General features: G+C 47.9%; 1 protein-coding gene across 1 annotated transcript in view; it reads left to right on the forward strand.

Annotated features, from left to right (window-relative positions):
• Positions 1–633: 633 nt before the first annotated feature.
• LOC119440728 (fibronectin type-III domain-containing protein 3A-like) overlaps positions 634–14,189 on the forward strand; it is an 83,407-nt gene continuing 69,851 nt past the window's right edge. The window contains 1 exon segment of the mRNA XM_049663028.1: positions 634–1,109. Coding sequence (XP_049518985.1) covers positions 731–1,109 — 379 coding nt within the window. The 5' untranslated portion in view covers positions 634–730.

Genomic DNA, 14,189 nt, shown 5'->3' on the forward strand with positions numbered 1-14,189 from the left:
GGGGACACGGATTGGCGAAGTCTTTCAACTATAATTGTCGGAAGCCAGAAATTCGGGCAGATGTCCGCACATATGCGCAGCGAGGAATGGAACAGTATGGCCCGAACAAATAACTAGAAAAACGATGTGAAACATGGACGAAATCGTTAAGTCACGGCGCCATGCCAAGAACCTTAACTCCTTGCTAACCGATGAAATCGACGTACTATATATCTCTCGCGCGCGTGCGCTGCCCACACTATACCTGCAGCCCCTCCATCTCGTCTGCTGCCTGGCCACAGCCAACACCACCTAGAAAGCGCAAGGCCAAACCATGACGTCATGCTACGTGACCCGAAATTTCCATTGCCAAGGCTATAGCGTGACGAAAGCGGTGACGTCAAAACCACCAGGCTTTACTCGGGAGCATCCATAGTAGATTATATGGCAGTCGGGCCAGGTGTAACAGGTATAGCATGACATCGTGGATCGGAGTGAACAGGCCTAGTGCTATCTAGGTGGTGTTGCCACAGCACATACCTGCAGATTGTAAACTGAGCGGGTGGGGGGATCGCGCTGACGCAGCATAAATAAAGAACGCGCGTGCGCTGCACGTGGTGCGCCGCAGAGCTGCGCGCGTGCTCACCAAGGTCAGGCCTAACGCCTTGTGGCGCACCGAGGCAGCGGGCGAGGCGAGCAAGTGGAAGACGCTCATGAGCAGTTCGAAGCAGCACTCGCGCAGCCCGGCACGATGTCGAAGCAGCAGCGACCCGAGAGCCTCGAGCGCTGCCTCGACGAGTGGCGGGTCGTCCTGGCAATGGCTGATCCAGCGAAGCGCCACGACGAGCACGAGACGCGGCTCGCCCGGCTTCGACAGAGCGCCCGGGTGCCATCGCACCAGCTCGAGCAGGGCCAGCTCGTGGCTGCTCGGCCCGCCGTCGGTGCCGCGCTGCAGGGCCATGCGAAGACCCCGCCGGCCGCATCGCCGCAAGGCCCGGCCGCGCAGCATCGTACCCGTCGGCTCAGCGCGCCTCCGACTGCACCTTGTTCGGCCTCGGCGCGTGCTTTTAGGCCTGCGGAGGACTCTTCCTTTTCCTCTGCCTCGTCGGATGGCAACCAGCCGGACGCAGGTCAGCATCGCTCGCCTGCTTTTTGTAGCTGGCTTGCTTGTTTTGGTTTTGATTTTACTGGTTTCACGGAATACAACGGCGTCAGCATAGTTAGTCGACAACGCTGGATCCTTAGCCATACAATATAGTCAGTATAGTTAACGTCGAGATGTTTAGCCATAGCCTCGTTATGGATCTTGGCACTTCTACACAGGGGGAAAAATGACGTCACATCCATCCTTTGGAGATGATTGGCGAATTTCACCCGATTAGCTATAAATTTTATGATGTGTGCGTAATTGGTCATGATGTATTTTTTATGATGATTATTTATGAAAAGCGGCGCATACCCTGTGACCCAAGTTGGCGTCAAAGAAGTTTATTCGACAGCGGCACTTACCCGCGGTGAGCCAAGTTGGCGGGAAAGATAGGTTCATGCATGGAAGAGCGACACACACCCTGTGGCACGTACACCCAGTGACCCAAGTTGGTCCGACGGTTGGTTTCGAATCCGGTTCCCTCAACACAGCAGCTCGATGCTCTACCTAGTTGACCATTAACTATCCATTGACCCGATTTGGTGTGAAAGAGGTCAGACGTGGACTCGCACACACATACATACATGCATACTTATCGCTAACTAGGCGAAGTTCCCGAAGCATACTAATGGCTTTGATAAACGATACATTCGCATGGGCACGAAATAAACAAAAAGACACGGCGCAGTCTGTCTCAATAGCGAAACCAAAAAGCCTCCGACCCAGGTAAATCGGTTCTGCTGTAACCCGCAACGTAGAGTACGTTGCATAAGTGAAATTTGTCATCCACTCAAGGGCTGTCGTGTTATACTGTCGAGCAGATGGCTATTTTATTGCGATAGCAATTATATGGACACTTCAACCGGATTTCTGCCGTCGTCGTCGCCGTCGCCGTCAGGTTCCCTATAGATAAAATCTTCGCCGCGCGCCGTATGCCCGAGCGGAAGCGTGCGGGGACCCGCGCTATCGCGCACTTCTACTCTGCCAGCAACCGCGCTCGTCGCTCGCTCGCACCGTCGCTTATCTCCACACGGCTCTGACCTTTATGCGCCGTGCATTCGCCGCTCAGTTTCCGTTGAAGCGATAGACTGCACGTACCTTCGCCCGCTGCGCGGCGTATGCGCTCGCTGCCAGCGTTTTGACAGTCGTTGGCTGCAGTCATTCAGTGTGATCTATTCATGTTTGTTTGTGCGCGCTCACACCACGCTTGTTCATTCAGTTAGTAATAGTCGGGCCACATTTTCCAACGCACGCTACACATGCAATGCTGCCCGGATCGGCAGTGCAGCGCTACAGGTGTGTCCCTTCGCACGCGCTGCCCACGGGAAGCGCTTCTCATCAACACACCACCGTTTCACAGGCGCCTTCTCGTGGTCATCGAGTCTCTCTTCATGTCGGTATACTTACGGCGCAGCACACCTGCTTACTTAATCAGCTCATGTTTACTACAATTCATATTGCTACCAAAGTCGCTCACCTTACTTCGTATATGGCATTGCTGTGTTGCTATCGCATTCATTGCTTCGCCCTTAGGGCGAAACTGTGACATCTCTTTAATACGATTAGTATTCTCAAGATACCTCGCACACTTTGATAATAATAATGATGATTAGAATGATGATGATGCTTGTCATCAGTGCATGCATTGTTTTGGTCACCGGGTTGGGTATATTCTAAGACCTGTACTGGGTAGATCATCAGGCTGCTATGCTGAGGGGAACCATGTTCGAAACCAACCGTTGCACCAACTTGGATCACTAAGTATGCGACTTCTTTCATGCCAACTTGGGTCACTGGGTATGTGCCAATGGACGTACGTGTGCCGCATTTCGATGAACCTTTAACAACTAATGACACAAACAGTTTTAAGAAACAATGGCAGCTCTGGAACGATTTCTCAACTGGGCATGAGCCGCTCTTCAATGACAAAAAAAATGAAATTCTACAAAATTTATCCGGCGCTGGGAGGAATTGAATCCACCCCATACATATTCAGACAAACTTGGCCAAATTCAGACAGGCGCCGCGCGCGGACTTCGCGGGGGTGCCTCTAGATGGCGAAGTCTGTCCAGAGGGGTGTGCGAGGAGGAGCCCGGCTACATACGTGCCTCACACGTGACGCGTTTCGGCAATACGGTGTCGCTACAGTGCTTCACTGCTAACCGCATTACCATCGACATTGATCGTGAGATGGGTTCTGGTGGAAATTTTTTTTTTCTTTCACGAATATTCCTCTGTCTTGCGGGTTTCCACAAGACCGATATGTGTACACAGTCGATCCCGGATATATCGAATCTGAAGGGGATCACAAAAAAGTTCAATATATAGGCAATTCGATATATAAAATAAAAATAAAAATTTTCGACGGGATTCTACTGCTGTTTGTTATACAAAATAATTCGTTATATGTGCGTTCGATATGTTCGGGTTCGACATGTATATGCCATATTTATGTCCTTCGAGTTGTCCATTAATTCGGCCTATCACCCTGCGATCTGCTGGTTTCCTGGTCCACTTCTAAGGGTGTAAATTATTTGACAGTTTATTGTCCATGCGTAATCTTTGGGACATTAAACTCCACCACTCAAACGCAAAGACCACACGGCATACCGCCTACAGTAGATATATTTATGGAGTCTTACGCTTCAGGTCTATTCGTTTAACACCCGTCGCAGTGAGTGTCCGATACCGGAGATAACGAATTGACGTGATTGCTAGCTAATTACGAAGGGCCAATGTGATAATATAAATCGTTACAAACTACGGTTCCGGTATGTGTCACCTCATCGAGAGCGAATGAAATGCGAATTGATCCGGGGTAGATAGCGCAACCTGTGCCGTATTTTATAACGATCCACATCACTTTCCCTTATCGCCTTTTATCAGAGACCCACTAATCAGAACTGGTTTTGGCACGTAAAACCCCAGGAATAATAATATCAGAGACCCAGATCGACGTCGCCGCCACCTCTTCCATCATCGCTGAGGTCGCCCACTCTGTACGCCGTATAAGAATGCCAAATGAAATGGAATTTTACGTAAAATATGGGCCCTAAAGCACTATTTTGCGGTTTTCTTTTTTCTCCTAGTCTTTTCATTTATCACCTGCGCTGTTGATTGGCGGATCCCGGCAATCGCGAATAAACGCAAAATTGTCGCGCGAATGACCGCTCGGGGCACTTTGCGTGTATTCGTAGGTTTCTTTCACGCTCAGAAAAACACTTTTACGTAGCACGTATTGAGTAACAGAACGCTGTATCCGGAGTTTCTCATCTTGCTCTACAATTTTCTCATTGACGCTTTTCATCTAATTATAATATTTGAGAAGTATCATTAATTAATACTAATTATGTAATTAGGCGGACATCCTGTATATAAACTGAACATCACGGTGACCAGTGGTCATAGGGGAACATACGCAGTAGCACATATCGGCCCCTGGGGCTATATTTTCTGTCGTTCCATTTCAATTTCGAATCTCTTCGCCCTTCGTCATTGGCTCGATCATGACTCGCACGTGGCCGCGTTGTCGTTATCGCTGGGATCGGCCACATCACGTGCCGCGTAATAACAAAAGAATGGAAAATTAAATGAAACGTTACAAAATACTGGTCCTTGTTTAACGAACGTAACGAGAGAACCCTGCACAACACTGCAGTGAGCTCAGGGAGCCGCATTATGTAAGGATTGTTTTCGCAATCCATTGTTTTTTTGCATTTAATCATTGGCCCTATATAACACTGCTCGGACGTCGCGCGAAGGAGAAGGATTCGAGAAAACAGTCTTGCATAATAGGGCCACCGGACCCTATTTTTAACCACCATTTCACCCTATTTCTTGTCTCTCCGTGGCCAGAGCATGCACTGCACGAACTTTGATCCGCTGAGTTACCAGTTATCCGTGTTATCAACCAAGCTGCTGCTTCCGCCGGTGAGCCAAAGGTGCACTCAACTGCATCGCCTTTCGTTATCTCTCGTTATTGCATAGCGCGCAGGTAAACGCCTCAGTGGCCGTACTTTTTTTACACTACTGCAGTTTCACAATGATGTACTAGCTTCAAAGTCGACGCTATGTGAGGCGTGTTCGTGGCACTCGAGACAGATCAGGGGACGTATTCTCAGACGGTCGCTTTCGGCGATATCACTTTGAGTGCCCGCGTATTGGCTGATTCAGCACTACGTCACGCAAAAGCGACAGTTTACCGCCGAAAGTGATCGTCCCAAAATACGTACGTCCTCAGTTCTCGGCCTCCTGAGTGGGGGCTACATACCTGCGGAGCCTTGACAAACACAGTTACACAGTGCCAAGGTCGAGCCTTGATAAACTTCAAAATACGCAAAAAAAAAAAAAAAAAAAAAAACGTACGAAATACGAGTGGCGCCTCCGCCATGAAGATTCCGCACTAGAACGCTGTGACGTAATGAATGTGATAAACGGTGAGCGAGCAAGGAGAACCTCAGCTATAGTGCTAACGTTTCGACAACGTGACTTGTCGTCATTGTTTTACTGTCGTCATCACTACAGAACCGTCATCCCATTGTCCGTCGTCGTCATATTGCCTCCGCCGTTCCATCGACGTCAATCCTTCTTCGTCATTCTATGGTAATCAAGCTGTCGTCCTTCAATTGTGATTATTCCGCCACTGTCGTACATCCGTTGCATACCACTGTTGTACATCCGTTGCATACATCCGTTGCGTACCTTCGTCATACGATTGTCGTCATACACACGCCGTCATCCCTTTGCCCTCGTGCTGTCGTCGTCACGATGGCGTCGCTACACCATCGTCATCATTTCAAAATTGACACCTCATTGTCGTCATACCACCTTTGTCCTTTCATCGACATCATTCCTTCGTCGTCATCTATCGAAGTCCTGTCGTCGCCGTGTCATACCGCCTTTGTGGTTCCACGAGTAGCTTTCAGTATGAGCTATATATATATACACTCATACTGAAGTGAGTGTCGGAGACTCACCATCAAGGCACCCTCACTGCATGTTTTTCGCTTTCAGTGCTTCAGCGGCGACGTCGTTTACGTCGGTGTTTCAGTCGTCGCAGTTATCGCGGACGTGTTTTCCACCGACAAAACCACACCAGGAGGTGTAAACACCGCGCTCATCCCCGAACACTCCACTGTTGATCTCCGATGCTTTGGCAATGCCAATGCCCTCATTTACCCGGACGATCATATCTGCGCTGTGCACATGTGGACAGATATATTCAAGTTCGTGTTTCGCGCCTATAGCCTCACTTGTTCCTCGGTACGTTCTGTATCTAATCACGTGCGCTATACTTACGCGTTCACGACTCGTTCTTGACACCTATAGCTTCTTCGTCAGCCGTGCGTTCCTCCCGGACCGCCTTGGCATACAAGCATTTAGGCATTTGCGTATACGCGTGCGAATATCGAATAAATCACTCAAACGGTTACGCGCTGGCTTGGGGAGCAGAGATGTGACCTTCTCGGCTCCTTGCAACTCAAATTTCAGCAACGCGCTGCTCTCACTAGAGCTTTAGATATATGACGTCTTCCCGTGCGGGGAACAAATTGAAAAATCCTAACTGCATGATAAATCTCTCCGTTCGTGAAAACGAAAAAGATGCGAGGCAGATTAGCGTATTGCAGTACTGAATGATGCGCAAAGCGTGGCTCCAGTAATACTCTACGCGGCGCACATCGCGCCTATGCTAATCACCCACGTCGGCCTCAACATTAAAGATCTCTGGCAAAATGCGGAACATGAGAGTGACTGTGACACGCTCAGATTCACCGTCAATATCGGTGTTACACGGGCACTTTCGATCGTGACAGAGCCCAATTGGTATACACGTTTTTTTGTGGTTGGCTCCATTGTGCAAGCTGCGAAAAGGATCCAATGGCTATAAATTTGATCCTGTTCGGGCTCGATCGCGATCGAAAGGCCCCCCTGGAGACAGGTTAAACAGGTTCCGTGAGACTGTTTAAAAGTACCATAGGCGTATTTTACGGGGGGAGGGGGGGGGTCAAGTGAGGGGGGGGGGGCAAAGTATGCCATTTGCCTCCCCCCCCCCCCCCCCTTTTGAAAGAGGCTGCACGCTTCAAAGTCCAACAAAACTACAGCTGAAGCTCAATTTTCGTTCGTAATAAAGTGGCCACGGCAGCAATGCTTTTCTTTACTACCTGTCCGCTGTTGGGTAGCAAGGACTGTCTTTTGTGCCTCCTCGGGACGCGCTGTAGTGGACGACGGGCGGGATTCGCCAACAAATGTCAGATAGCGCTACTTGCATCATGCTCAGCTTTTTTTTTTTAACAACATATCCGTATTTGAAAACACATTCAGCTTGTTATATTTAACCTGTGGGTGAGGGGGAGGTCCGGACAAAGTATTACAGTCAGCCTCGCCCAACGATTGGTGTGCCCTTCGGCATGAAATCGTTGGATTATCAAATGCTGGAACTATTGAATCACCGTCCAGAGATAGCCTACATAGCGTTGCGGTCTCAGTATCTTAGCACCATCAAAAATCTATTGAAACTTCTTACACGTATAACTGTTGAATTTCATTGTGTAATGCCGACTTATCGAAGATATGTTCGTGTAAATAACCTTTGTCGAACGTGCAAAGCCATTTCAATGCCAATAGAATGCCGACTTGTTTTTTTTTTTTTTTTTTCTAAAAGAATTTGTCACTTCTGACTCTGTCGATGTCATTTTCAGGCTCTTAAGAGCTACACTATTACTTGTTGCTCGGCCGGAGCAACAACAGCAGACATTTCATACTTTGAAGAAATGAAGGCCACTTTTGGGGGACATGTACTGAAAACTTCAACTGTGTAGGTTGCTTATGTGATCTGAAAACAGGCGTGAATACTCTCTTTTTCCTTATTTTTATGCGTTATACAAGTCAATTAGTGGTTTTCCTTCGGTACCATCGTGAAACTATGCGGGACACTGTGTTTAGCTTGATTCGAAGTACGAAGCAATGTTCTGAGTGAAGAACGATAACTGTTTATTCTCTGTATACGCTCATTACAGCCTTTGTAGAAAGATACTCATTGAAGCGTTCCAGGGTGTCATACGTATACTGCCGCTAATCAAAATGTTTCCCAGACTCCTAAAACAACAGCACAAAATGCGTACTTGAAATTCCGTGAAGATATCAGAATTTTAAGCGGGATACGTTGAGAAACATTCCCTTTCCTGCTTTAAATCCAAGTGTTGCAGATAATTACTGAACCGTCGTTTTTCCATGTGTTTTCGTGCATCATAGGAGATTCGCAGTTTGTTTCTTCATGTCCTAGGTGAGCTAAACTTGTATTCTTCTCACGTACTTGCGCTATTCAATATCATTAACCATGGAATACCAACAGGCCCGAATTGCAGCGGTAGTGAGCTAGGCAAAACATCTTGTTTATATCTGGGCAAAATTAGGGTCATTCCAAAAAAATTGCCTTTTTCAGTAGAATAGGTATGCAAGTTGCCCATAGGGTTATTAGTCGGCGTTACGAGTGGTGTAGAAATTAGAAGGCTGCGCTCGCATAGTTACATGCAACATCAATTGAGGTCAAATTTTGCGAACATAAGGGAATAATACGCCAAGTTTATGTGCAACGCCAAATGCGTGTTGATCAAATACAGATTTAAGAGGAAGCTTTATAGCTCGGGTGCTCCCGTCTATAAATACCTGTAAAAGGCGAATTCGTTTTTCTGCCGGGTACCTTCAACCATTCGACATTCCCGCGGAGCCATTTTTTCGGGTTGGTTTGGACTTGGCCCTTTTCCTCTACCTTTGGGAACAGGTGAATCGCTGTGGCCACTGATTACGCCACGCGCTAGGCCATCACCCGAGCGCTTCCAACAAGCTGCGCCACAGATGTCGCCGATTTTCTTCCGCGCGACGTGATTTTATTACATGGAGCTCCACGACAACTTCTCACAGACCGTGGCCGGACATTCCTATCAAAAGTTATCGCAGATATCCTGCAGTCCTGTGCAACGAGGCACAAGCTATCCACGTCACACCATCCGCAAACAAATGGCCTCACGGAACGTCTGAATCGCACTCTCACAGACATGCTCGCGAAGTATGTCTCTTCAGACCACACTGACTGGGACCTCGCTCTACCGTTTGTCACGTTTGCGTATAATTCCTCGCTCCACGACACGGCCGGTTATTCCCCATTTTTCCTTCTGTTCGGCCGAGAACCAGCACTGCCCCTCGACACAACCCGCCCTGTTCACACGGCACCGGTCCCACCAGTGAATATGCAGCTGACGCCATCGCCCGCGCTGCCCACGCAAGGGAAACTGCCCGTGTTCGCCTTCTGAACTACCAAGAGAGTCAAAGGCCTTTGTACGACCGGCGACACCAAGACGTGCACTTCGCGCCTGGTTCTTTGGTGCTTCTGTGGTCTCCGTCCCGTCAGGTCGGCCTGTCAGAAAAACTGCTGTCTCGCTACACAGGCCCATCCGAGTGTTTCGTGCCGTGACTCCCGTCACCTACGAAATCGCCCCTGACACTCCACCTGCTTCCCAGTCCAGTGATATCGTGCACGTCACACGACTGAAGAAGTATCACCTTCCTAGTGATGACATTTAGACGCTCCGAGACGTCGCTTCTGCCGCCGGGGGATTATGCTACACGCGTGTTGTATTTGGTCTCTTGAACTGGGCTCGCGTTGTGAATCCAACCGGTCAGCGCTGCAACCGCTGCAACCGCTGCTGTAAATATAATCTGTGCATAGTTTCGCTTTTAACTGAGGCGTTCCTTGCGTTAGCGCTAGAATAATATAAGTATCGATAGTGGTCATATTGCAATCGCAAAAGCGGTTGAAGCGCAAATGGTTGAAGAGCGGTTTTTTGTAAAATTTATTTTTCCTGGCGTGGAAACAATCAATGTTCGTTTTTGTGGAAAAGAAAAAAATTCGAACTTCATCTGTTATCCTGTTTTCTGCGCTAAGGTATCCTAAGAGCCAGCTATTTGCACGTCACTTCAGCTTGGCACAGAATGCCTTGAATTATCCAATGCATAAAGTTTGCGTGTGCTCGAAGGCCCGACTTAGGCCCTTTAATGAGTGGGCCCGAGTCCGGCCCGAGTCCGGCCCGAGCCCGTGGCTTCAAGCCCGGGCCTGGCCCGAGCCCGCCGAAAAACGCTTCGGACGGGCCGGGCCCGGGCCCGTGCAGTGCTCTACTCTAGAGTGTTATACGATGATAAATGTTAAGGCGAAGTAACAAGTGTGTTGTTGAATTACTGGCTGTCTAAAAACCAGAAAGAAGTGCTTCAAATCATTACACGCGGGCAAGGTTTCAAACGGAACAGCCATACACACGCAACTTTTTAAACTATATGCGATATAATTACAGGAAACTTTTATTGCAACTGTTCGAAAGAAAAAGCTTCGCTGGAAATTGGGTTGTAATTCTGCAAGGTAGCACACATGTTATGTCTTTTTTTGTAAATAACTAACAGACGAATTTCCAGGCTCTTTCACTTATTGTAGTAGTGATTTGCAATGTATGTATCTATATAGCATAGTCCGGTTCCTGGCTGGTACGCCGAAATAGATTGTCGCTTCTAGACAGAGAGATCAAATCCTTTGCAGATTGCCCCTCCACTCGAGAAATAGTTGGTGCGCCACTGGAAAGTACTACATCGTGGAGATCATTTAAAGTGTGAAGCACTTCATAGGGGCCCGGGCTGTCGGCGTCTGTCGCGTGATCACGCTCAAAAACAGTGCTCAATATAGGGTCAAAACAAGTGCAGAATTGATCAAAACTGGTTCAAAAAATTCTAACATGATTCTGACCAGCTACCCGAACGCCGCGCATGTATATATATATACTCTGGCGTCTCTTGGTTGAACCATGCGACAAGCGGATTCGGTTAAACACGTTCGGGAGATACATGGGTTTTGTGAGTATTACGACGCTCAAGTACACATCTATAAAAAAGCAATGTAACGCCTTGTATAAGATTTAATACAAAAGATACAATCAAGGAATATTTTTCTGGCGAAAGGTCAGTTATTGAGAAGATAAGACATAACATATATAAACATTAAACGATATATAACAATTTCTGAACACAACTTATGACTAGAATTATTAGCATAAGTATAATGTGGTTCCATAACGCCATAGTTTCATTATATGTCAAAGCATGCCTTATGCCACTGGTTTCGTTTATTTTCCGGAGGCAGAACAAAGGATTATAGAGTAAACACTATCAGGTGCCCAAATAAATAAACATGTTAACAAAATAAATAAATAAGACAGCGATATCTGAGAAGCGCGAATGGACTCGATAGCAAATTTAGGAACAACGTGGATTTTGTTATTGAGGCAAATGCAGCACACCACGAATAAAAATTAATAAGGAAAATGCACAGATAGACTAGGGAGTTTTACAAATAGCACAACCACGCGTCTTTTCTTACCCAAATGGCCTCACTCTGCTTGCGTGGTTAGGGACCCTATTTTCGTTCCTTTCTATAACTTTTTGCGTTGTTTTCTAAGCCAGGTGGTTTGCTTTGACTTGTAAGTTGCCACCTTTCTCTCTTCTATTAAAGACATCAGTTCGTTGTCTGATGCGATGATTTCACCATCATTGAAAAAGTGTTCGCTCGGGCACTTGATCTGGAAATGAAGTCATCGGCAATTTTATCCAAATTGATTTTGCGGGAGAGTTCTTTGTGGGCGTGCAAAATTGCCAGATGGTTCAAACGGGCTTGTCCAGTCGTCGACCGCAAGTACATTTTCAGTCGCCGAAGGCAAGAAAAGGACCTCTCGGATGTGGTCGACGAGACCGGTATGGCCAACGCAATTTTTTTAGCTTGGTAATTTCCTGCAAAATGTTTCGCAGGTGTTCGCCCTTGCCCCCCGTAAACATGTGCACGACGACGCCAAATGTGTGCAATGATGCCGACCTTCGCTGGCTTAAAATGTCAATCAACATTTTTCTGTGCAAAATCAGGCGTCCTGGTTCAAGGTCATCGCCGTATGAAGTATGTTATATATGCTTCGTCTTCCTTCCCTATGGCAAGCTGCTCAATGTGGGACTTACGCTGCCACATATTAGGTGGATACCTGTTGTTTAACGAAGACAGCCCTGTGTCAAGTACTTCATAGAACCTCTGGCGGTATACATGTCACTCGCTGATGGAAACACGTGAGCTGAGGAACCTTCTTGATAGCGGCGTGGAGTCTTCTTTCGCCTAGCGGCTAGAACACGCGGGTCCTCAACTCCTACTTTTCCTGCCTCTGCTATACATATATGTGGGTCACGCGCTCCATTTTGGAGTTAATCTGCGCCGAGTCCAAGCTTGGGCCATCCGAGATGGCTGGTCCCTTCGCGTGCGCTGTCCCTTCTCTCCGCGCGCCTAGTGTTATTCCGTATAAAGTCCAAAAGTCATATGAGTGAGCGACCCGTATACACTACGGGTGCGAGAAATGATCAAGGGCGAGTAGGGATGGCTGCTAACTTCATGCGCGCTGTCTTTCTTCTTGGGATGTTTTTCAGCGCCTCAAGTGTTGCAGATCGCATAGCCTATAAGTTAAGAGACAGGGTAATTGGAGATCGCTGAAAGAAGCCGTTCTGTAGTGTACATAAAAATATTGCAGCTGATGATGAATCTAATTTTTGGAGTCGCGGTGAATCGCGTGGCTGTACGAACCGTTCGCCCCCGCTACCGGCGTTCATCATAATGCCAGCATTGTGATATAACGACTGCTCGTGGTCATCCAGCGGGATATTTACAGGTTTACATGGTCCGTGTATTGCACGATCTTTGTTATTTTAATTAGTGAGTAAATGTTACAATTAATATAGGCGATATACCCAACGTACAGACTCGTGTGAGGGCCGCACTTTTTGCCGCAATTTGACGAGCCTTACAAGGGACCGGGCCATTTTATCTAATTTTTCCAACTACGAGTATGAAATCCGCTGTAAACCTCCGCGATCGGCTCCTCTCGCCATCTATAGTCGTGTACAACTTTAGAAGGCAGCGGCATTTGCCCCTCAAAGGCGGATGCACACGAGCATCCACCAATAGGCGTGCACTCTAGACTAACGTCATGAGCCGGACGGCCGGTGACCCCGCTGACGGAGGACCTGGCAGCCCGCGCTTCGAGCTAGGCCGAGTCGCGTCAGCGGGACTACTTCTTTAGTCGTGGTGGAAATCGGCTGCTGCGCTTCAGTGGTCAGGGCAGGGCGCTTCTCCTGTCTTAAGTTATAACCGACCTTTTTTTTTTTTTTTTTTTTTTTTTTTTTTGTAGTTGCCACGCGCGAAAGTACGCTGCGCGGGAAAATTCGCAGTAGAGCGCGATCGGAATCGCGCTGCACGCGATTGCTTCTCGGTTGGATTTAAAAAAAAACATATTTGCTTTCAAGTTGGGGGTGCGGCACTCACACGGACTTATACGGTAAGAGGCTCTGCTGCGCATGACTGCTATTGATTCTTATTTCGAGTGAATCCGGCTTGGCCTCACTTCGGTTACTAAGTTAATTATATTGCGACGTAGCGTTAACACGACCTTTAATGCGCCGCGAAGACGTGGCGGACCGATCACACTCAAGGCACAGATCAGTCTCAAGATGAGTCCCCACAAGCGATGAAGACGAAGAAGCCGATATGATGATGAACATGTGCAGCCAACGAAGAAGTGACTGAGAAATGCCCACACTAATTTCCCCCGCGTGCGAGCGGCCAGCCTGGCCGCAACTTAAAGGGGCGGCGAACGCCTCGTGAAAGGCTTCATGCGAGAGACGTGGACAATCTCGGCAGCGTGACAGCGGCGGTCAGTGGGAACCACAATAGGTTGGACGAGATAATTAACGGGATAATTAATATTTATGGCCTCTGCATGCACGTTGCGATGTTTCCATCCCCAATAAATGTTGCAAATTATTGTCTTTTTTTCATGAGTCGCTAGCATTACCTACTGGAAAGAGAAGCAATGCTGAGGCACATATCATTCACGTGCATTTCACACACCGTTGATAAGAGACTCTGCCGAAGGGGTCACTGAAGTCTGCAGGTCTTTTTCAGTGTCAAAAAAGTGCGCAAAGCAATTTGTAGCGA

Source organism: Dermacentor silvarum, chromosome 2 (genome assembly GCF_013339745.2).
Source record: "Dermacentor silvarum isolate Dsil-2018 chromosome 2, BIME_Dsil_1.4, whole genome shotgun sequence".
In the NCBI taxonomy this organism is placed as follows: Eukaryota; Metazoa; Arthropoda; class Arachnida; order Ixodida; family Ixodidae; genus Dermacentor; species Dermacentor silvarum.